The 25,910-nt window shown below is 32.5% G+C and overlaps 3 protein-coding genes across 3 annotated transcripts; 2 read left to right on the top strand and 1 right to left on the bottom strand.

The window, feature by feature from the left end:
- Nucleotides 1-3,776: 3,776 nt before the first annotated feature.
- On the bottom strand, nt 3,777-4,302 carry LOC146958912 (uncharacterized). The gene is made up of 2 exons (XM_085752774.1): nt 3,865-4,302; nt 3,777-3,782 (listed from the first exon to the last, which is right to left on the bottom strand). The coding sequence occupies exons 1-2, from the start codon at nt 4,300-4,302 to the stop codon at nt 3,777-3,779; spliced, it is 444 nt and encodes a 147-aa protein (XP_085608900.1).
- Nucleotides 4,303-5,184: 882 nt separating this feature from the next.
- On the top strand, nt 5,185-12,002 carry PEN2 (PTEN 2). Its single transcript, XM_085740414.1, has 13 exons — nt 5,185-5,277; nt 6,432-6,962; nt 7,944-8,045; nt 8,142-8,198; nt 8,648-8,713; nt 9,046-9,222; nt 9,335-9,421; nt 9,536-9,600; nt 9,671-9,747; nt 10,478-10,524; nt 10,669-10,799; nt 10,883-10,952; nt 11,286-12,002. The coding sequence occupies exons 2-13, from the start codon at nt 6,510-6,512 to the stop codon at nt 11,817-11,819; spliced, it is 1,866 nt and encodes a 621-aa protein (XP_085596540.1). The 5' UTR covers nt 5,185-5,277; nt 6,432-6,509; the 3' UTR covers nt 11,820-12,002.
- Nucleotides 12,003-21,773: 9,771 nt separating this feature from the next.
- Nucleotides 21,774-24,114, top strand: CYCD3;1 (CYCLIN D3;1). Its single transcript, XM_085740415.1, has 4 exons — nt 21,774-22,565; nt 22,642-22,843; nt 23,023-23,159; nt 23,400-24,114. The coding sequence occupies exons 1-4, from the start codon at nt 22,026-22,028 to the stop codon at nt 23,676-23,678; spliced, it is 1,158 nt and encodes a 385-aa protein (XP_085596541.1). The 5' UTR covers nt 21,774-22,025; the 3' UTR covers nt 23,679-24,114.
- The last annotated feature ends 1,796 nt before the right edge of the window (nt 24,115-25,910 follow it).

Below are 25,910 nucleotides of genomic sequence, written 5' to 3'. Positions count from 1 at the left end.
AATAATTTTGTTTCACTTTACTTGTCACTTTCAAGTTTCAATGCAACATTAATTATTTGGTTTATTAATAATACCCTTACTTATTTATTGTAGAGAGAGAAATAATATAATGAAATAATAAATGGGTAAGGGTATTATAGAAAAAACACAAAGAATTTCATCAAAAATAACAAAATTTATTTAATTTCTTGGTATGTGTAATTTTCTCAAAAGCGACAAGTATTGTGAAATGGAGGAAGTAACAACATTCATAAGGCTTAATAGCAGTTTTCGCCCCCTAACTTTCACGAAGTTGCGATTTTGGTTCCTAAGAAAAAAAACTACAAAATCGCCCCCTAAGTTTTGCAACTGTAGCAGTTTTGGCCCCCAAGACAAAAAAAAAAAAAAACACGTGGTACCTCACTTAGGGTGCCACGTCAGCGTAGACCGAGTCAAAACTGGCCTTGGGGGCCAAAACTGTCACATGTGCAAAACTTAGGGGGCGGTTTTGTAGTTTTTTTTCTTAGGGGACCAAAATCGCAACTTTGAAAAAGTTAGGGGGCTAAAATTACTATTAAACCTAAAATTAATGAATATGAATTTTTCTTTAAAAAAAATGAGATATGATTTTATATAATATTTCAATCACTGTAAATCTGTTTTGAAAAAATATTTTATAGTGTTTGTAGTTTAAAAAAGAAAACTTAATGCTCTTCTCCCCCTCTAAAATCCTCCGTCTAAACATACTAGAAGGGCAAAGTACATTTTATAGTGTCTCTAATTTTTCTATTTTTTTTTTAAAAAGTAAACACAATGAATGAAATTTTCCTTAGTGTTTAAATGCAAAAAGGATTTCCATATAAGCAATTTAGATATATGTTAGCTTTAACTGAGACAATTTGACACTAATTATTGAAGTTGATACTTTATATTCACACACCATACATTTTGATACCTCCATTTTCAATCCTTCATCTGGTGCAATCCTATCTGAATTCCAAGTCTAGCAAAAAATCTTAAACAATAAAGAAAATGGATGTAAAAAACTTAACATGTATTGCAGTTCATCTACTCCTCTTTTGGTATATGTTGCATAAGTGTACCAAAAAATTATGAGAATACCGTAGCACATGATGTTTTTTCTTCAACTCTTATGTATCAGTGTGATCATTAACAAATGGTTTTGGTACTCAAATTGATCATCACTTGCAAAACGATATGTATAACTTGGGTAACCTGCTGTTAAACTATTAATTCTGAATCGCTTATTGAGTATCTTATTCACCACCAATGTAGACCATAGGATCAAAAGAAATGATATATAATACAAATCAATACAATTTGGTAAGGAATTTAAATGAAAATGAAAGGATCATGATAAGAAACCAAGTGGTACTTGCTAATAATTCTTGCAAAGAAAAAATAATTCTTGCAAAGAAATGATTGTTTGTACTACTGTTGAAAAAGAAAATAAGGGGGAGATGTCATGCTAATTGGAAGAGGGAGGCTTCGTTCTGCAAAATTTAGAAGGAAGAAGAATTTAAATGTGATTTAAAATAGGAACTAGCAAACAACAGTTAACAATTTCTTAAGCATGTGTTTCTTCTTGCTTTGAGATATAAAATCTAAGGGGGTATATTGGATTAGGATTTTAAAAGACTATTTTAATAAAAAAAAATCTTTAAGATTTTAAAAGACTGTGTGAGATTGTATTGATTCTATGAAATTTTAAAAGACTTTTTATGTAAAAGACTTTATACACTCAAGATTTTAATAGATTTATCACACTGACTTTTAAGGATTTCAAAGGATTTTATGGGATTTTAAAATTTTAAAGGATTCAATGAATTTTAGGGGAAAAAAGAACAAACTTACAAACGTGAATGATAAAAATAATGAACAAATAAATTCTAGCGTTTGAATAAAGAAAAATAAAACCAATAAAAAATTCTTTTACTATTGATTTTAAAATTTTAAGGATTTTATAAGATTTTCAGGGCCTAAAAAACACTCTTAACACATTATTCTCCATACACATTTTTTATTTGTTAAAAAAGATATTCCCACAAAATTCAATTGTACATATTTAAAATTATGACAGCCCTTACAAATCTTTCAAAAAAAAATTATTGTGTCAGCCCTCATTTTGTGTTTGAAATTAGAGAAGTCGTTTGAGTTTTTCTAAGAGAGGTGAGAGAGAGAAGAGAGGAGAGAGAGAGAGAGAGAGAGAGAGAGAGAGAGAGAATGGAGAGATAGAGAGACGAAGAGAGAAAGGAGAGAGGGGGGAGGGGAGAGAGAAGGGAGAAGAAAGAGATAGTAAATTTTAAATGAAAAACAATCACAAGAAATCTCATTTTTTCATGAAAGACTTTTTCTTGTTAAAATTACACTACAAAATCCCACAAAATCCATCAAAATCCAATTTATTAAACAATCCTTCGAAATTTGAATGATTTTGAATACCATGAGACTTTTTTTAAGTGATAAAAAGTCTTGATTGAATACCTCAAGACTTTTTAAAATGACAAAGAGTCTTGATTGAATACCACAAGACTTTTTTTAAGTTGCAAAAAGTCTTGATTGAATACCACAAGACTTTTTCATAATTAAAAAGTCTTTTAAAATCCCATAGAATCTTAATCCAATACATCCCCCTAAAACGGTTCGAAGCATATGAAAGTGGAAAGAAATATTAAGCATTTCAATGGGTGTGACTTGTGATTGGTTGAGGGGGGCATTAGAGCCCACATCGGCTAGCGCGTAAATCAAATTAGACCGCTCAAGCTACAAAATAAAAGGACTTCTGATTCTTAAATGCATTCTCGGTGCTTGTTAGAGATAGATAGCTAGCAATCTTTTCATTGGCCTTTCAATATAAAGGAAGATGTTAATGGATGCTTGAAGGTGTTGGCGAAGAAATTTAAAGAAGTTGTTTTTAATTTTATCTAAAACTTCTTTTTATGGAAATTCTCTGCCTCCTTCTTCGATCGTTCATTAGCAAGTTCCTATTTAACTAGTTTAATTATTCTTGCACACGACCTATGTGATACTCCCTCCATTCCTTTTCTTTTGATGTTTTAGGTCTTGACACAAGTTTTAAGGAGTAATTAAAGTATATAAACATTTGTGAGTGTTTTACTTAAATGTCCTTATTTATCATTAAATTCACATGTGATAAACCAAATGTCACAACTACTTTAATAGTTTATTGTGTTTTCCAACAAGGGTAAACTTGAGAAAACAATAATAAATTCACTAAAACATCAAAAGTTTTGGAATATAGTTGAAGTTCTAAAACATCAAAAGAAAAGGAATGGAGGGAGTATCATTTTGGTTGATTGTGTGAAATTCTTTTTCTTTTGATTGGTTGAGATAACACTCAAATTGATCATTGATCTTGCGTACTCACAGAAAAAAAAGCATACCTTAATTCACATTAGGATTTAACAACTCAATAGTTACCTTAGTTCCTCAAATGAATTCGATATCAATATTTTAGGGATGTCATGCACATGCCCGCATTTCTCTTCACCCGCTCAGGTAAGTGACGACACACCTTCCCTCAACCGCACATAATCCATCCGAAGTACTAACATATCTCTTTGAATGGTTGAACCGCCTTATGCATGTCATACATGTTGAATATCATATCATCCGCATCCTGGCGATCAAGGATCAATCGGTACGGCAGCGGTGTAGCGTAACCCTTCCTAGGAACGTATAGTGCTACGAATGGCAAGTCTGGGGTATATTGTGGATTGTAAATATATCCATAGAATTTTGTCACATGCGTGAGCTCATGCCTGAAAAAACAAATATGTTTATACTAACATTTTATTAGAAGAAATATAAATTTAGATACACAAACATAATACATATTATTACCTGTAGTAAGTTCATGTGTCCCCCCAATGATTTTTTCGCGGTGTTAAAAATATCGTCAAGATTGCGATAAAGGTAAGCCAACGCCATGCCACCCCATGACCACTGACCCATCGTGCTCAAGTCTTGCATCGTCTCAAGGTATATCACCTCGATTTTCCTGTTGCTCTTATCAGTGAACAACATACATCCTAGCAGATCCAGTAAGAAACTCCTCACGCACCACAACTGGCGGTTATCTCTTTCCACCAATTCCTCCCTTGTAGTTGGATTTGCCAAATTAGTAGTTCTGGACAGGTGATCCGCATAAACTTGCCCCGACCAAACATAAGTGATATTAGCACCATACTCTTTGACAGCAGCAACCTCTGTAACTCCCAGTAACACTGTTATAAGTTGAACTCCCTTCTCCTGGGAGATCTTTTTATCGTGACTTAGCATCCTCCCTTCAATGAGGATGTGTGGTAGACACACCACATCATCCGATGCGACGACCGTCTCTCCCACTAGTAAATGGAAGTTATAGTCTCCTCATGCCACCTCTTAGATAGCGCAGCAACCATAACATGACTCACATTATGAAACCTCGTCCTAAGCAATGGAAAAAGACATAAGCATGAATGAGACCCCAAAACCAATGCAGTTGTTGTGTTGGATGTCTAAGAGTACACACTCCAACTTTTAGGTCCCAGATAACTTACATTTTTAAGATTTAAAATCATTCAAATTATTATAGTTAAATAACTTTAAGGACATAATTGGTACGAAAATAACTTAAAGAACCGACTTATTACTATTAATTAATTTAAAGGATCTAAGCAGTAAAAAAAACTTAAAATGTCAATTTGTTACGATTAAATAGTAACTTACATGATCTTGTTATAAGGTCCCAAATAACTTACATTTTTAAGATTTAAAATCATTCAAATTGTTATAGTTAAATAACTTTAACGACATAATTGGTACGAAAATAACTTAAAGAACCGACTTATTACTATTAATTAATTTAAAGGATCTAAGCAGTAAAAAAAACTTAAAATGTCAATTTGTTACGATTAAATAGGAACTTACATGATCTTGTTATAATTTAGCTAATATATAGTTTGAGCTGTCTGATTATTGAACAACTACCAAGATGCAAAACTGGGTAACTACGTTTTTTTACAGCAGGAAATCCGAATTCGGACGCGGACAGGAATAGGGTGCACGGTGCACCATAAAACAGACAATAACCCCAGGACTAACAACAACCGTGCGATTATCAAACTCATCTCTCATTCATTCATTGATGTTAAACAAACAGTAATCACGTTACAAAAATTCAACGACACCGTTCTCATCTTCATCTTCATCTTCATCCAAACTCGAAACCCTAATCAGCTCCTTCCCACTCACTGCTTCTGCATCTTCAGATCTGTAATTACTTCTTTTCTCTTTTTCTTTTAAATTCTTCATTTTGATTTCAATTTTCATTTACATGCTTCGCGCGATTCTAATTTTTGAGTTTCAATCTATATTCAAATTTCTGAATCTTAGTTCGATTTTGTTTACCCTTTTTGAAAGCCCAAGATTTGAGTAATAATTATTGTATGTTAACTAGGATTGAGTTGTAATGGTTGTTTTGGTTTATAATTTCAAGGGTTTGGACAAATTGCTGTTGTTCTGTGATACGCTATTTAGTACAAAATGTTGTCAAATATAGCACTATTGCTTAGTGGAGTTTTAACTACATGCTATTTTCAGCTATAGGTGCGCTATAGCACCTGTAGTAGAAAAGATGGTGGAAAATAGACTTAGGTAGCTTGGACATGTAGAGGAGATTACAAGAGGTAGTGGAAGACCTAGCAAAACTATAATGAAAACTATTAAGAAAGATTTAGAGGTTAATGAATTGGATCCAAATATGGTTTAAGATAGAATATTATGGTGTAATTTGATCCATGTAGCCGACTCCACTTAGTGGGATAAGGCTTGGTTGTTGGTTGGTTGGCTATTCTCTGCTATCCGTGATTTACAACTCTGTTTGGGAGTTTGGAGGGGAAGGGATTTGGAGGGAGGTGGGGAAAATAGAGAGAAATCTTATACTTTATTTGAGAGTGTTTTTGTAGAGAATAATAAATGAATGCTTATGATTACGATATTTTTCATTTTGAGAGTAGAGTAGTATAACAACATAGATTGGATTTGAAGAACTTATCTAAGCCCTCCAAAATCCTCCCCCAATACAGTTTTTTAAATCCTCCATTTTGTGGAGATTTTGTATTATGAAGAAAAATAGATGAAAAAACAGACCCATAGGTAGATGAAAACACACACGATTTTACAGCGTCTGCTAAGAATGAGTGAAGAAGTGATGTAACTAATTGGTACATAATAAGAGACAATGTTATCACAAATGCAAATGTCAGTACGATTTAGGAGTAGTATAGAGACATATTTTCCACCTTCCTCCAAGGATATTGTTATGACTTGTGATTTAGTTGAATTTGTAAGAGTGATCAAATGTGTTTGGGAAATGTAAAAAATAAATACTTTCTAAATTCTAACTAACTTTATGTCCATATTTGCAGCATCGACAAGAAACACACTGGGACCAGGGACACTTAATGATAGGATTTGCAACTTCTGCATAAGCTTTTTTTAATAGAATGGATCCAGTGCCTGAGGCTGATGTGTCTAAACCACCTCCTGTGAAAGTGCCATCTATGACACCTCCTTCTAAAGAGGATGATGGTGAAGCTTCTGCTTCTGTAGCCTCTGGACAAGATAATTCTGCCCGTGAAGCACCATCTAAGCTATCTCCCACTGGCATATCTTCTTGGGCCAAAAATTTAAAAATTTCTCAGCCATTTTCTGGCTCCCAAGATGACTCATCAAGTGGAAATGCTGGGAAATCAGCTTTTGCCCGCATTACAAGTAATTTGGGAATGCGATTGTCTCCAAAATCTCCCGTGGCAGATGACAATTCCAATGAACCAGCAGCACAATCTAATTTGTTTGGAACTATCACAAAAGGCCTCGTTGACTCTTCAAAGAATGCAGTGAAAGCTGTGCAGGTTAAAGCTCGACATGTTGTTTCTCAAAATAAACGCAGATACCAGGTGTTGTTATTGTTCAAATGGATTTACTTTGTGTATTTTATTTGGAAAGCTGATAGTGTCTTACTCTTACACATCTGAACAATTTATTGTTTCTTCTATGGATTTTTGCTCTAATCTTTGGTTCCCTGTTGCCTTTCCCTTTTTGTATACTAATCTAAATTAAAGCTTGTCTTTAGAGCCTATTTATGGATAACTTTTGTAGTGTAATACTTCAGGCTATGGTTTGCCCAACTTTATATCTCATTCTCTTCTCCTTAAAAGTTTTGCCAAACATATTTTATTAATTACAAGCTCTTGTAGAAAAAAGTAGTGTCATAACGAAGAAGAAGAATAAAATAAAGTAGAAGTAAGTATTAGCAGCTGTTGAAATTTATGTGGAACTTTTGCCATCATTAGAATCCTTTTTATCTTTTATCTAACTAAGGTGTACTTTTTTCACCCGGCTCTCTAGATCATCCAATCTCATAGTTGGCAATGAATTTATAAATCCCTGAATTTTATAAACATTTGCCTGCTTCGTTTTTGTATTAAAAATGCCATGCTAGATTTGGTGTTCTGATTGATGAACATTCTATCTGCATCAGCTGAGTATAACTCTTAGAGATTTAGCACATAATTATTGTAGCTCTTAGAGATTTAGGACATAATTATTGTCATGACTTAGAGAGTAATGCTAACGACACTCATTTTAACACACTCCTAACACTCACTCGCTTATTGGGTGAAATACAGGGTCACACCACTTTGAGAATGGATCCCTCATAAATTGGTGGGACCCATGTGTATTTCACCCAATAAGAGGGTGAGTGTTAGGAAGAGTGTGTTAAAATGAGTGTTGCTAGCATAATTCCGTGACTTATGAATTGTTATAGATATAGTTTTTTTTCCTTCATATTTCTTCGTTTCACAGTCACATTTTCTCCCCTTAGGAGTCTTTTGGCTAATATGTACTGTTTCCACTTTTATAACCTCTTTTTTCAGGAAGGTGGTTTTGATTTAGATATGACATATATCACAGAAAACATTATTGCAATGGGGTTCCCTGCTGGTGATATGAGCTCTGGTTTTTTTGGTTATGTTGAAGTGAGTTAGTAGATTTTCGAAGCACTTTGTTTTGCTGGTTGTTTTCATCTTTAACATTCGTGTTCTGACTTTCTAGTTTCTGTTTATGCAATGCAGGGATTTTATAGAAATCATATGGAAGAAGTGATTCAATTTTTTGAGACTCACCATAAGGTAGAAAGCATGCTCTGAGATGTCATGTTACAAGTGAATGCTGTTTATGGGCATAAAATCTCCCCCTTTGCTTGGCATATTCTGCCACCGCTTCTGAATTTCTGATGTGTACAGCAAATTTTTCTACTAATATTCATATTTCAATTTCTTCATCCCTCCCTTTATGTTAGGTATATACTTAGTTATGAAAAACAAAAGGAAATGTTGAATTGCTGAACATGTTTTCTTGAGCTATTTTCATTGTGTTATATGAGCACCTGCTTCATATTTTTGTTATCCTACCACTGTGCTTGTATGTTTTGTAGTTTGATGAAGGGTTGAATTGTATGGGAGGCATCTTACATGGTGTTTTTTTCCCTACAATGCCTAAAACCTTGAAACTTGATGGGTCTTTGCCATTGCCATTTTCTCGTCAAATTTTGCATTTGACTTGTTTTATTTATATGCAGAATAAATACAAAGTATATAATCTTTGTTTGGAGCGGCTGTATGATGCATCATTGTTTGAGGGGAAGGTGATGTCTAATTTCCATAAGTCTTGGAGAGAACAATTGTGCTAGAACCATTTAACCCTGTTGTAAATTTCTTTGTAACCACTTTAAGAATCATTGATGTAAAATTCTTTTTTTAATTAAAATGGATATATTACTTTAGTTTTAACCTTCAATTTTATTAATCTTATTCAGATTATGTATTTTTAAATTAACTATCATTCATACCATCTGTTCGTAGTCTTGTTCAAGATGCTAGACAGCCTTTATTACTCCCGTCATGTTTCTGTTTAACTTGAATTTTATGTTCTTATCCCGTGTTGTATTTCATCTGAAATATTAAATTCCTTCTTTAGGTGGCTAGCTTCCCATTTGATGACCATAATTGTCCACCAATTCAACTGATTATATCATTTTGTCAAAGTGCTTACTCATGGTTGAAAGAAGACATTGAGAATGTGGTGGTTGTCCACTGTAAGGCTGGAATGGCCAGGACAGGGTTGATGATTTCTAGTCTTCTACTATTCTTAAAGGTTAATAATTTCTAAGCATTTTCTTGAAAATTTGAGGAGTGTGCTTGATAGTTTTCCTCTCTGTCTTGTTGTGTTGCTTAGTTGTTTTAGATTTTGATTAAATGTACTGCAGTTCTTCCCAACTGCTGAGGAGTCGATGGATTACTATAATCAGAAAAGATGTGTTGATGGAAAAGGACTTGTTCTGCCCAGTCAGATTGTAAGTTCAGCTTTGTAATGTGTTATTAGTACAAAATTGGATTATGGAGTTTTTACTTGCATACTATCTTATTGTCATATTTTTACTTTTTTTTTTTCCCCCTTCTTTCTATAGAGGTATGTCAAGTATTTTGAGCGGATCTTGACTTACTTTAATGGTGAATGCCCACCTCCCCGCAGGTATGTACCAGTGAAAACATTGCTTTGATATTTATATGTTTTCATGTGCCTGACATCATATTTTGTGCAGGTGCATGCTTAGGGGATTCCGGCTTCACAGATGTCCTTACTGGATCAGGCCCTCTATAACCGTCTCAGATCATAGTGGTATGCCTTAAAATTCTTGTGGTGTCCATGTCTGTGTCCGTGCTTCATAGACTAAATATTTCCCTTTTGTTTTTGTCCATGACCAGTCTGTTAGTATGTTTATAATGTCATGCCATTGTTATTTTCAGTTCTACCGTCAAATTTGTTTTATTCCTTTTGTTGACTAGTCTGCTAAAATTTACTTAAAATGTTTTTTTCTCTTTCTCTAGACAATTCATTTGTCCTCATTCTATTGTGGTCTGTTTTATATGGTGTTAAGTTATATGGTTTGTACATAATATTTTTAACCCACTAGATATGATATAAAACTTGGCATATTTGTCTTGCTCTGTTATGTTCACTGGTTATTAATAGGAGATAAAAGTCCTGAGTGATCTAGAGATTAATGAGTTGGATAGAAATATGGTATATTTGATAGAGCATTATGACGTCGTTTGATCCATCTCGCCGACCCCACTTAGTGGGATAAGACTTCGTTGTTTTTTGTTGTAGAGTCCTGAGTGATAGGAAACAGGGATAGTTACATATATACCTTTTGTGTTGGACTGTTATGTTACTGGTTATTAGTAATTTAGCGGTGATAAATTGATGCAAATTTTGTTCATGATTATATCATGTTGATGTCAAGAGTTGACTCACAGCTGACCCCTTTTGAAAGGGTGGAGTGTGAGATCTTATTCTGTTATTAACTCTGCTCAATTTGCTATTGACTCTGTTTTCTAATGTGTAGGTGTGCTGTTCTCAACCAAAAAGCATCCAAGGACCAAGGATCTTTTGGTGCGTCTCGTTAATAATATGCTGTCAGTTTATCAAATATTGATTAAATTGTTGTGCCAAAGCTGTGCCTTTTTTTTCTCTCTGTTTTTCCTTTTTTAATGTGTGGGGATTTGTCTTCGATATGGTCTGTCTCATTATTTGCAGTCAGAAGATTTTTGGTTTGCTGCCCCGAAGAAGGGAGTGATGGTCTTTGCTTTGCCGGGAGAACCTGGTCTCACAGAGTTGGCAGGGGACTTCAAAATCCATTTTCATGATCGTCAAGGAGATTTTTACTGGTGATTAATTCTCTTCATCAATCTTCAATTGCCTCTGCTGTCTATCTTGCGTTGAACTGAAATATCTCTATTTTCTCTTTTAGTTGGTTGAACACAACTATGACAGAAAACAGGAAAATTTTAAATACCGGTGATCTCGATGGCTTTGACAAGGTAAGCTGTTGTGGTTCTTCAATGATACTCTCTTTAATACCCCAGTTATATCCCAGGGTGCTGGTGCTGTGGTGACTATCTAGCCTTGAATCCTTAGGGACTGTGTTCAAATCCTCTTGGGAATCGTTTGCATGGCTCTCCTTCGCCCTATTAATAAAAATTCGTCTACCGCCCCGGTTAAAAAAGTGTAGAAATTTGGTGATCTTATTGGCAATATTAAAGATTGAGAGAATGACCTGGCTTCTGTGTTGTATGCTGTCTTTCTATTTTTGTCATCCAAAATAACCAGGGTCTTCTAATTAAAGTATTCTTCATTGGAATGTTTTCTGGCAGAGGAAATTGCCTTCTCCAGGGTTCCAGGTTGAGGTTGTACTGGTGGATCATAATGGGGATGTTGTAACTTCCAAACATGAAGTCACAAAGGAATCAGATGAGAGTTCGAGTGCCAGTCCTGCCCCAGCTGAGGTTAGCACCCCTGCACCAAATGCAGACAAAGAGTCAGGGGATGGAGATCATGACAAAGATGATGTATTTTCTGATGGTGAGGCCGAGCATCCTGCTTCTTCAAGAAGCAAGCAAACAAAAGCACCTTCTGAAGCAGTTGAAGCAGTTGCAAGTAACACCAGAGAGTCTGAGGTAAACAAAATATCAAATCAAGTCACAAATATAACGCATGCAACAGAACAAGTTTCTTTGGGTAGCAAGATCTCTATGCCAAGTCATAGTACTGGCGAGCCAAAAAGTGATACGGGTGGAAAAACAGCATCCAGTCTTGATGTGCCCAGCTCAGAAAGTGAGTTTAAGGCCATGGCTGCAGATGCTTCTGTGTTTACATTCGGAGATGATGAAGATTACGAAAGTGATTGAGGTTCAACAGGGTTACATAATGCTATCTTTACACTTACAGATTTGTACATAATATTGCTTGCAACTTTGTATTCAACAATATCATGTTTGTCCAATTGTTTGTTTGTTTGTTGTGATGATAAATCTGGCGACCGTCACTTACAATGCACTAATTGATAATAAGAATGTGCTGACTTTTCGGTATTGATTAGCCATGTAATGTTCCATTGTTTTAACTAACCATCAAACTAATACTTCAAACAAATGAAAGCAGGAAACTGTATATAGTTGATTTGTTGCAGTACTGCGGCAAATGATCACAAATTGAATGGATGATTATTCACTCATCTGAAAATTAGGTTAGATCATTCATCATATCATTTCTTGCTCATTTTTTCCGGTCACACTCAATTTCCCTTTTTGTGTCGGATGAGATGGTTATTCACTGACTCATAGACCCATAATATCATGGTAACACTACAAAGATGGAACTATTTTATTATTCTGTCAAAATTTTAAAATAATACATTGAAATTAAAATATTAAACATGTTTGCACTGGGACAGAGAATGAGATAGAAAGGTGATAGTATGATTCAAACAAATTTAAAAATAAATCTATTTCGTTATTAGTGCTTTTTTATTGTTTGAACCCATACAAAATATGAATTCAAGTTATATTGTTTCCACAAGCACACTTCGAGTTATGGAGCAGTTCCAATATGGCAGCATAATCTGTGGGGAAATAGAACTGAAAAATGTCTGCTGGAGTGCTCTTTTTGAACCATACATTTGTGTTTTTATACTAAAACCTTACATTTTCGTTCAAGGCTACAAAAATGTTGCGATTACCTGCTTGTTTCAAAGCGGTGGCTAACTCAACTTTATAAATCTGACTTGTGACATTAAACGTGTCTTCCACTAATGTACACATTTTTAAACCACGTCTCATTTATACATCGTTGGTCCCTAGAGTGATGCCGCCAAAAATTTGGACTACACTTAAAGATTCCACATCTTGGTGTGGTTTATCTTCTTCAAGGGTGATTGTTTCTGATGAGGTTTTAATTCAAAAACATCGCTCATGACTTGGAGATTTTGCAGCAGTATGTTTGGAAGGAAAATTATCATAGAGACATTGAGTCTTGGGTTTATAACGATGAGGAATCATTATATGAAGAATCACTCTAAAGTTAGGGAAGATCCCTTCATTGAGGTGGTGTCTATGGTCACGAAAAATCAAGGGTGATTGTTTCTGATTAGGTTTTAATTCAAAAACATCGCTCACAACTTGGAGATTTTGCAGCAGTATGTTTGGAAGGAAAATTATCATAGAGACATTGAGTCTTGGGTTTATAATGATGAGGAATCATTATATGAAGAATCACTCTAAAGTTAAGGAAGATCCCTTCATTGAGGTGGTGTCTATGGTCACGAAAAAGAATATACATAAGGGTTTTCAAGCTTATAATACACGCTTTAGAGGTAGGTTATCATATTGTTTCAAGAACTTTCTTTGAGTTACATTTCATTTCTTGCTATTTCTTTTCCCGTTTGTTTGTTGATTTTAATTTCTTGTTAATTTCTTTTTGTGGGTATGTCGTTTGTCCCCCCGGTTTTTTTTTTAGTTATCGCTTGAGAAAGTTTTGGTTCGGCACTCTATCTTTTTTTGTGTTTGTTTCCTTTTATTTATATATTTTAAGGGTCATGCATTTGATTCACCATCGGCACCTCATTTGCTGTAAAAATAATAATCATAACCTAATAAAAGTAAAAAGGAAAGCCTAAAAAGTTACTATGTGCACGCCATTGACTCAAAGGGAAATGTACCCTTAACAAAGGCGGTGTTGTCTATGTTGGTTGGGTTAAATAGTGGTAGCTAGTGGAACTGGTGCAGCTTCAGTCTTTGCTTGCACACCTTTTCAGTGTTTGGTGCCTCCCTTTCCTTTACATCAGAGTACTGAAGTCCAAATCTGAAGAAAAAATCAAAATTTAATTTGTTCTTTTGTTCTTAATATTTTAAAATTTTAACCTTGTAGTCATTATTTTACAAATAATTGTTCAGTCAAGCACTTATCTTTAACTGTGTTATTTTACAGAATTGTGCAAAATACTTTATTAAGAAAGAAAAGTTATGTCATATACTAATTGCTAATAATATCAAACTTATAGAACTGACATATGAATAAATATATTGAAGCACGGACACGGACACTGGACACGACATAGACGCTGACACCGACACCGATAATAATTTGAGAAAATCATATATTTCAGTGTAATTATATGTGTAGGTGTCAGGTCACTTTCGAACACGACACGTGTCCGACACCGAAAACACCTAATCCAAGGAGTGTCCGTACTTCATTAAATACTAATACATCAGCAGATGAGCTAAACTATGCTTAAAATGATCTGAAAATTTTCCTCTCTATAAACATGTGCAAATAAGTACGTTAGCTTTTTTATTTTTACGCAATAAGTGCGTTAGTTAAAGTGTGTACACCTTTATCTGAAAATGCACCCTCTATAAGCACCTTTAGCTGAAATTTCAAATGAGAAGCATATGAAATAAATAAGGTTAACAATCTTTATATACTCTGTACTTAATAATCAAATCAACCTGCATTTTGAAACTAAATGATTGTGTTAATCATTAATTATTATTTTTAAATAAAGACACTCACAAATACACAAACAAAAAACACAAGTTGAGATTGTCACTAACATTAAGAAGACAAGTTTATGTGGTCGTTAGTAATAGTAATGTACTATAATACACTTTTGATATACGCTCCTGTAACTGTTTTTGTATTCTCTGTTTGCTTGGTAGTGACTACTCCCTCCGTCCCGGAATAACTGACCCATTTTCTAAAAAAAAGTGTCCCAAAATAACTGACTCATTTCAATTTTCAATACAACTTTCATCATTCCCAATACAATATAACACTAAGGGTATGTTTGGAACCACAGATTGTCTGTGGAAAGAAAGGGTGGAGGACTGAAAGTTTATTGAAACAAGAGCTTCCATCGTTTGGAACACATGTGAAGAGGCAAGGAAAGATCATTTTTGGTGGGGACCACACCCAGAAATGTTTCTGCACAAAATTGGACAGAAAGTGATGGAAAGGCATCATTTTAATGAAATGTCAAATATAACCTTAGTTTTAAATATCCCTATATAAATAAATACTTAAATATTATATCTATTATGTAGGGATATTTATGTCAATTTACTAACAATATAACTATCTTTCCTTTCACTTTCTTCATACTATCACTCAAACCAAACAACTAAATAATCATCTCACTTTCCACTCACTTTCTATTCACTTTCATTCCTTCAACAATCTTTCCTTTTACTATCTTTCCTTTCACTTTCTTTGATCATCCAAACAGACCCTAAATAATACTACTTTTATCATTCCCAATACAATATATTCCACTTTCCCCTTTATTTATACACTTTTCTTAATCTGTGTGAAAAACCAAAGTAGGTCAATTATACCGGGACGGAGGTAGTAATGACTATAGTTTTAAATTATCAATATTCGATCTGCAGACAATAAGGCCAGGAATCATAAATATCAATATCAGACTGAGACGTGCTTATTCAAATATAAATAAAATATAAGACGTGCCAATTTCCATGTGGTCAAGCACATTCTCTTAAATATAAATATATCATCGTCATTTTGGTACACAAAAGAATAATGAACTCCTTTTTAGGAACAGATGCTGCTAAATCATTAAAAGGTTAACCAACCATTCAGTAATGGACGTACTTCTTCTTTAACCATAGAAGTGTGAGTCAAAAAAACTATAGTAGAAGCGTTTTCTTTTAGGTGATGACATTTACAAAAGAAGTTACTATGTTTTATTTTTGGCAAAAAAATATAACCAAAGTATTTGAACTATAACAAATTAACAAATTTGATGCCCTGAGAACAAGAAAAATGCTTTTCCCACATAAAATCTTGCTAGAAACATATGAAAATGACATCCAAAACCCCAATTGTAGTTAACTAGAGTTCGCTACATAATTTTCTCTTTTGAAACGAACGATAGTTTACTACCGTTGGAATATTTTGGTCATTTTCATGTATGTGATACCAAATCATTTACAGTCTGTTTGGTTGAAGAGAAATAAGGAAGAGAGAGAGAAGAGAGAAATAGAGAAGAGAGAGCAGATTTCTCTTGTTTGGAATGAAGAGAAACAGGGAAGAGAGATTAAAAAGTAGTGGGACCCACCACTTTTTGATTTCTCCTCACAATAGAGAAGAAAGGGAGGAGAGAAGCCTCTTAATTTTGTCATTCCATGTTTGCCCTTGCATTGAAATATTATATTCTCATTTTTTTAGAGTTCCTGCAAATATAAAAATGATTCTCTTGCGCACAGTACTGTACAGATCAAGGATATCTGATAAAATTATCATGCAAAGATGTGGATTGAAGGGGTGCACATGATAAATAATTAGTGTTTTTTTTAGGGAATTAGTGTATTTATTAGTTGAAATAGTTAACAAATATTTGCAATTGTATACAATTAGTTAACAGCTAATTAGTGGCAAGATAAGAAATTAGTAAACAAATATAGAGTACTCCATTCGGTCACTATTATAAGCAAATTTTTATTTTTGAGATTCATTTGATAAATGATGTATATGGTCTATATTGTAGACCACATACATCATTTATTGAATGAACCTAAAAATCAAAATTTACTTATAATAGTGACCGGAGGGAGTATATTGTATTGGGAATGATAAAAGTAGTATTATTTAAGGAGTATGTATTATAAAAAAAATATTGAGTGTGTCGCTAATTTGCAATTGTATGTTGTACGCTCATGTTTAAATAGTTTAAAAAATATTTTCGAAATACTACACTATTTTCACGGGAAAATGCTACACCTTTTATTGGTAAAAAATACTTAATTTTATACAAAAAAAGATATATGTTTCATTTAAAATAAGTAGTTAAATTAATTAACTGAATTAAAACAAAAGAATTAAATTAATTTGAATAGAAATGTTATTTTAATATAGAGGTATTATAGTACTTTTAATAATAAACAACACTTCTCTCTTCTCTATTTCTTCTCTCTTTTTCTTATACCAAACAACCCCTCAAATCTACTCTATTTCTCACATACTTCTCTCTTCTCACTCTCTCTCTCACCTATTTCTCTCTTCACAACTTCTCTTCTAAACCAAACACACCCTTAGTGTAAACAACATTTTTCTTAGAACAACTTGGTCGATTGGGCCGGTGTTGCTTCCAGTAATTGCTGATAGCCCAGCCCATGAAGCTGAAAAAAAATAGTGAAATTCGAATAAAGAATCAAATTAATCCTTGAATGTTGTTGAGTAACGGTTATTTAGACTTTATGAGAGTAAAATCATCTGAAGCCTCTATTTTAATAGTCAACTTTTCTAAAGAAACTTTGTCAAAAAAAGAAATCGTGAATATGTCAAAAAAATGAATGAATGTTATTGTTATGGGTAACCAGGACGAACCATGAATTAAGTTTAAGGTAGACAAAGTTTAAAAGTATAATTTAGTAAATAAAATATATATTTTCAAATACGCATCATATACAAGAAATTATAAGATACATCTAAAGTTAATATTGCATTATTGTGTGAGTATAAAACGAACTAACATTTATGTTTGAAGTTATACTCGTCATTGTTTCATAGTGTTAAAATCATCAATTAATATGAGGTAAAACTTCCAGCAATCTCATACATTCAATATAAACAAGAGTAGTGCTATGTAGCACGACTCTCAAAAGCCCACGAATTTCGACGACACGACAATCAGGTTGATGGAAGAATAAATGTGGGAAAGAGAAAATAATAAATAAAAGGAAAAAAAGGTCATCCAATGGTGTGAAATAGTCGTGTGCCTTCGGGCTTGTATGGCCATCGTGCCATAAAGCATTTTCCTATAAACAATCATGTAATTTTATCGATAAATAAGATTTTGGTTACCGGTCTAAACTAGTTTTTAACATCATCCACATATATTGGACAATATCTAAAAACACATTGAACTCATAGTATTACAACTCGTATTCCAATTCAGTCTTTTCTTAAATAGAAAAATATGAAGTGTAATAGTAGAAACTTAAGTGTTTAAGGTCCAATATAGGTTTCTAATAAATTAATCCTTGTGCTTGTATTATATTTTACTTAGTTAAAAGCCTTTTAATTGTAGAAACTTGTCTGATTAGACCCGATATATACATTAATTATTGGATGTACGTAAAAACTTGTTTTTTGCTTATAAATGTGACCGGAGGGAGTATTAAATTATATTATATAAAGTTCACACACAAAAATGTAGACAAAAATATGCGCGTATAACTCCGGTGTTCGAATCCGACCCCTGCGTATAATATGCAATATCCCTGTCAACTGAGCTAAGCTCATGAAGATGTGCATAACTCTTTCATACAGTAGTATATATTTATTTTAATTTTTAATATACATTTTATTAAAACACGGTCTCATAAATACAATTTCACGTTTTTAAAAAAAATACAATTCAGATTTAAGCAAAAAAAAAAAAAGTACAACTTGAATGAAATAAGGTTGCTAATATATACTCCCTCCGTTTCAAAACACATGTCCATTTTAAAGAAATTGCAGTAACCAAGGACAAGCTAGTTTGACACAAAGTTCCTATTATACCCTTGTCTTTGATTTCCTCCCTTTTACATTTATTTACTCCATCTCATAATTACTCCCAATACCAATACCAAAATTAATTAAAGTCAATCAAATGGCAATACCAATACAAGTACTCCAATACTAAATTCATTAAAAAAAGTTTCAGTATTGGAATTCAATGGAGTAAATGGCATTATTTTTTTTCTTCGGTTATCAAAATACATACTGCGAATACTAAAAAGTTTCAGTATTGGAATTCAATGGAGTAAATGGCATACTTCAGTTATCAAAATTTCCTTTGTTTTCCATTTTGGTTTTTTTAGTTTTAATTATAAAATTTGCCATTTTTATAAGCAAATTAGAGAGTCCAATTAATTGGTTGGTTCACACGATGGATTAGAGAGTCAGTACTCATTTCTTGGGAGAGGACATGAGTAAATCCACTTAAAATTGGGTCAACATTTATTAGTGGAAAATAATTATTGTGGAGAAAATCTATAATCCAATTAACTGATAGACAAGGGTAAAATAGACAAAATGTATCCTTAAACTATCAAATGGACATGTATTTTGAAACAAAAAATTTCTTCAAAATGGACATGTATTTTGAAACGGAAGGAGTACTATTTATAAATTTGAATTGCGGGTTTGAATATGCATTATTCATCTTCTATGCATTTAATGTATGTTATTTTCATGCTAGACCCTTTAAAAAATGATTTAAAAGCAGAATTAAAATATCATAATGTTTTGTAACTAATAGTAACAAGAAGAAATCAAAATTCCTTCAAAAAAAAGAAGAAGAAATCAAATCAGACAAACCATTGTGTTTATAATTGTTTGGAAATAAGTATTATTTTTTTTAAACAACGAAACGTTAGTACTAAAAATATTGGAACTTTCCTTCAAATAAATAAAATATTGGAACTTGAATAATTGGGTAAACCTTATTGAGTATAAATAAAAAATAAAAAGAAATAAATGAAAATAAATAAAAAATAAAAAGAAATAAATGAAAATGTTTGAAAATGAAATTGAAGATTGAAAGGTAGTCTCGTATAAGAGGGGTTGTTTTCATGGGTCCAACTTGGTGTGCGTGCCGTTAGATTTTTATGCCATTCTGCCCGCCAACACCGAAAGCGCAAACAGCTCAAAATATATAAAGAATTTAGAAAAGAAGACCATACTATATATGTAAGAAATAACCTAAAAAAAGACTATTGGTGAAAAATGAGTATTAATATCAGAATTCTAATGGCTACTACGATATCATTTATTTTCATGTCTATTTTGTAAAGGCAAATGTTAACTTGTGGCCTAAGGGCACATGTTAAGAAACTCATTAAAGAAATATACGCATCAAAAGTCGTGTAATCAACTTCTAAAAAGTTAAAATATCATGTTTTCCAATGCAAAGTTTCTTTTTTTAGATTCCTTAACATGTGTCCTAAGGGCACAAGTTAACGAGACCCTTTTGTAAAAGGTGAAAGATTAGAGAGATGGAAATAAATACATTGTATTAGATAAGGTAAATACCGACAACTGCCTTTAAAACACTTGTTAAGAAGTCTAAAGAAAAAACTTTATTGTATAAATGATGCATTCCATGAATTGAAACTTTAAAAAGTAACTTTTTTTATATAAGACTTATAAATTATTTATATTCTTGAATTTTTAACAAATGTATTAATGACACTTATTAGCAAGACCCAAAACATATGAAGCCCGGATACTCTAAAATGGAGACGTACCTGTTTCGGATACGTATCGGATACCGATACTCTCGGATACGTACCCACGGAGTATCGGAGTTAATTATTTTAATTAAAAATATATATTTTATCGGATACTTATAAGATACTCGACAGATACACACAGATACTTCACAAAGACGTATCCTTCGAAAAAAATGAAGTGTAAAAAAAATGAGATGTTGTGAAAATTTAATGGAGATGTATATGATTCAATTTAAGATATGAATCACTATAATTATTTTTCGATAACCAATTAAAATTATGTTTTTGGTGGATGAAAGTAACGAGAGAGAGAGGAGATAACCTAACATACGAATGAAAATATAATATGATTTATACGAAAAATTTATATTTTTTATTTTGATCACATGTATTATTTTTTTTAAATTGTGACTTTTATGATTATATAGTATTGAAGAGTAATCAATGTTTTTTTTTAAGTATTTTACATGCATATAAATTTTAGTATAAATATTTTGTTAATGTATCTTAGCCGTATCGTATCATAATTTTAAAAATTTCGCGTATCCACGTACCCATATCGTATCGTACATGTATCCCGTACTACGTATCCGGGCTTCATAGCCCAAAACTAAATTACAAGAGAACTCAAATTATATGTAATTCATCTGGTTTAGTTTTGGAGAGAGAGAGAGAAATATTTGCATTAATAAAGGACATTTTAGATCCTCTTGATCTAATGACTCTTGATCTTAATTGTCATCTTCTTATCTTATTTTTCTTCTCTTTTGATATTCTCTCTAAAATGTAGAGTTGTAAAAGATGAGAGAATAAATAAAAAGAGAGGATCCGAATCCAATAAAAAATAGTTGGTTTAATTTGTTTTTTTTTAATATTTGCTTAAGAAATCTAAATCAAACCAAAAGCTATGAATAAACAAATAGATTCTAATTAATCGTACAAGTAAACTTAACTCAATTGGTAAGGATAATATATATGCAAGGTCAGTTGGCCACCACCAAAAGTAGATTATATTTGATTCAATTGAGTTAATATTTTTAAAAGCTTGATAACTTGTTTTAAAAATCTAAAATATTAAACTCTTTTACCATACCAGAATTAGACATATGATAAAAAGAAAATCAATTAAATTGATTTGGATTAGATATTTGTCAATACTTAGATCCCCTAAATACTACTCCCTCCGTCCCATATTTCTTGACCTAGTTGACTCTGTCACGTATGCCAATGCACAATTTTAAACTTAAATTTCTTTAATAATTTAGTAGAAAAAATTACGAAAATTTGATATTTTGAAAATATTAATCGAGACAAATCTAATAACATCTTATATGCTATATTTTGATTTTATATATTAGTAGAAAAATAGAGTCAAAGCATGTTACATAAATAGTGCAAATATTCTAAATAGGTCAAGTAATATGGGACGGAGGGAGTACTATTTTTTCGGACAAAAAATACTACTGTACTATATTTTTTCAAGGAGAAAAATACTACTATTACAGTATAATATCAATATTTGATATTCATATATAAATATATAAAAAGACAAGCGTGACACCCACTCAGCTGAAAATCATCACTCTCTTCTGCTACGACTACTACCTCTCCCTATACTCTCTACTCTTTCTAGTCTTACTACCTTTCTTTCTTTCTCTGTTCTCTCTCTCTTCTTCATTTCTTCACATTTTCACACACACAGAGAAGACAGAACAAAGAGGAAAAGAGAGAGCGATGGATGTGAGACTCTTCAGTACTGTTTCCTTCTTTTTATAATGAACAAAGGACCACACACCCTCTTCTTCACTGAAGAAGATGGCTATCCATCATCATCATCACAATCACCAACAACTTCAACAACACACTTCTTCTCTTTTTGATGCACTTTACTGTGATGAAGAAGAAAAATGGGAAGATGATGAAGGAGAAGTTGTAGATGAAGGAGAACAAAGTGATGTCACAACAACAAACTATGATATATTGGACTCTACTTCCCTTTTACCTCTGCTTTTGTTAGAACAGAACTTGTTCAATGAAGATGAAGAACTCAACACTCTTTTCTCCAAAGAGATAACTCAACAAGAAACATATTACGAGGATCTGAAAAATGTGATCAACTTTGACTCACTCTCTCAACCACGTCGTGAAGCTGTTGAATGGATGCTTAAAGTCAATGCTCATTATGGTTTCTCTGCTCTCACTGCAACACTTGCTGTTAACTATCTTGATAGGTTTCTTTTAAGCTTCCATTTCCAAAAAGAGAAACCATGGATGATTCAGCTTGTTGCTGTTACTTGCATCTCTTTAGCTGCTAAAGTTGAAGAAACTCAAGTTCCTCTTCTCTTAGACCTTCAAGTACGTTATCTTCTATACTCTAAACATTCTCTTAAGTTGTGTTTTTCCCTTTTCTTATGTTTGTTTGTTTTTTAAGGTGCAAGATACTAAATATGTGTTTGAGGCAAAGACTATTCAGAGAATGGAGCTATTGATTCTGTCAACACTGAAATGGAAGATGCATCCAGTGACAACACACTCTTTTCTAGATCACATTATAAGAAGGCTTGGATTGAAAACTAATCTTCATTGGGAGTTTCTTAGGCGCTGTGAGAATCTTCTTCTATCTGTACTTTTAGGTAAGCACCAACATTTTTAGTACTCTTTCAGTTGCACAACATTATTAGTACTATTCACTACTTATTCAAAAACTTTACTCTTCTTTTGCACAAGTACAAAAAAGAATATAAATAAATAAATAAAGACAAAATGTTGATTTTCTTATGATTTGATTTTGTTATATGCATGTTGTTTATAGATTCAAGATTTGTTGGTTGTGTTCCTTCTGTGTTGGCCACTGCTACAATGTTGCATGTTATAGACCAGATTGAACAGAGTGATGATAATGGTGTGGATTACAAAAATCAGCTTCTTAATGTTCTCAAAATCAGCAAGGTCAGTAGTGGTAGCTGGATGGATATATGTTCATGCCTTAATACTTTATGTTTAATTTAATACAAGTACTTTAATTTAATAGAACTACTCAATGGGACCATATGTGTATTGTGTATGAGCATCTTAGATTAGAAATGAATAAATAAATGCTGACAATGGCATTATTTAATGAACATGATAATAAGCACATGATTTGATACTAGTTTTTATTTTTCCTTTGCATGTGTTTTTTGTTTACAGGAGAAAGTTGATGAATGTTATAATGCGATTCTTCATCTTACAAATGCAAATAATTATGGTCATAAACGAAAATATGAAGAAATCCCTGGTAGTCCAAGTGGCGTAATTGATGCTGTTTTTAGTTCTGATGGTTCTAACGATTCGTGGTCAGTGGGAGCATCATCATATTCAACCTCAGAGCCTGTGTTTAAGAAGACCAAGAATCAAGGACAAAATATGAATTTGTCACCGATTAACAGGGTCATTGTCGGAATTCTTGCCACTGCAACCTCTCCTTAAAACCCTCTATCCGTTTTCTGTCCTTTTTATTTAAAAAAAAATAACCATATAAAAAATTACCCCCAAAAAGATCTATATTTATTTACTATGGTTATGTTCATGTTGCTACTAAACTCTAGTTAGTTTAGTAGTCTTTCTTTCTATCTCTTCATTTCCAACAATGTCCCAAATTCATTTACATGACTCTCTTGAAGAGGCAGTGGCAAGACGATGATAGAGGATTAAAGGAATGGTTAATTTCTGATGAGTTAAAAAGGAAAGGACAAAGTTGGCAATGAAGATTATTATTACTATGAGCAGAAAAGAACCCTATGATATCTGTTTCATTTCAAGGCACTGTTTTTTAATTTTATTCAATGGTTCTCTTCTAGACCATACCAAATTTGGACATATTTATATCATATTTCTATAATAAATTGGGAATAATTTTTGGTCATATGTGTATGTGTATACTATGCTTTTTATTCGTTTGTTTGAAATATTTGGATGGATGGTGGTGGGAAACTGTTAACATAGAGATGTGCGACCCAACCAAATGGTCCACTCAAAATCTCTTTACCAATATTATTTTATCATAGTAGTTTTATTTAATCTAGTAAGACAGGAAGAAATAAAGAAAGGTTTTTTGGGGTGATTAAGAAGAAGGATTTGTTTTGTTTTGTTTTGTTTGCATGTGAAAGGAGAAGTAGTTTGTCGGGCAGTGAGTTGTTGTTGATTGGGGGAATGAGTCTTTTGTTTTGACCTCGTAACAAGGGCCAACACTTGGTCTGGTCTTATAGAAATGACTCTAATCCTCTCCTTCCATAAACCTAACCACTGACCTGTTCACTGAAAACACCAGCTATGTTTTACCTCTATCACTGAGCCACATTCATTACTCTTACACCATGCTTTGTACGGCACATATAGTATACTCCTAGTTAAAAAGTACCACTACTTAATTGTGGTATAGTACTTGTATTTTGCAGCATATAGTTGTTAGTTGCACTTGCATTAGCTTGTCATTATCAGAAGATTAGAGTTGAACAACACTAATTAAATTAGTACTATAGTACGTTCAACCTTTTAGTTGGAACCTTCAAAATTGAGTGGTTAGTGGGAGTACTAACTATTGTGCAATGTACTTGTTACCCCTTTCTTTCGACAAAATGTTACTCCCTCCGTCCCGGAATATCTGACCTATTTTTTAAAAAAAAGTGTCCCAAAATAACTGAGTCATTTCAATTTTCAATACAACTTTCATCATTCCCAATACAATATAACTCTAATTAATACTACTTTCATCATTTCCAATACAATATATTTCACTTTCCCCTTTATTTATACATTTTTCTTAATCTGTGTGAAAAACCAAACTGGTTCAAATAAAACGGGACGGAGGGAGTACTCCCTCCATTCAAAGGTGTATAGTTGACTATTTTATATACGTGAATGTACAGTTTTAATCTTTATACTAGTATATCAGTAGAAAAATGAGTATGTTATGTGAATAATATATATATATATATATATATATATATATATATATATATATAGTTAAATTAGATTACTCATTTTAAAACGGAGAAAGTAATACGTTGGTACATATTGTCATCAATCAGTGTACAACATATGAGCTTTATAGGATGACTCTTCGACAAAGAAAACTCTAGTGATCAGCTCTTGGATGTTTATGCCAACCCATTAATCTCAGCGCAATATAATTTACATATTAAAATTACTTTGCTCAATAATTTGAATTTAACTGTTATGTTAATGCAATTCGAATTTTACTGTTAAACTTAGCCCCCATTTCATTGAAAGTATTTAAATATTAAGAGATGTACTAGCTCTCTTTTACTATTACGATTCATGTTGAAGATCATATTTTTTGAAATTTATTATCTAAATCATTGATTTTTTATTATAATTTTCATCTTGAATTTAATAGCCAATCAATATTTGTATTTTGATGACAATGAGATATAGGTTCATCGTAAGAATTTGACCGCATAATGTCAAGAGACAAAATGTAAATATTTTCAAAAACTGTTATAAAATAATTATTAACATCACTATATTAAATAATAATTTTCACTCCCAATTTTGTTTTTATATAAATATTTTTATTTGATGTGATTTTCTATGAGTATTTTACTAAAATATGAGCATACTGTAAAGATGGAGGGAGTATATATAATAATTAGTTTTGCTGGTTTCCAAGCATTTATTAGTTGTCATACTTTATGTGTT

Source organism: Medicago sativa, chromosome 1, assembly GCF_051527215.1.
Source record: "Medicago sativa cultivar Bolivia chromosome 1, Bolivia_mono, whole genome shotgun sequence".
In the NCBI taxonomy this organism is placed as follows: domain Eukaryota; kingdom Viridiplantae; phylum Streptophyta; class Magnoliopsida; order Fabales; family Fabaceae; genus Medicago; species Medicago sativa.
This window is presented reverse-complemented; position numbering and strand designations above follow the sequence as displayed.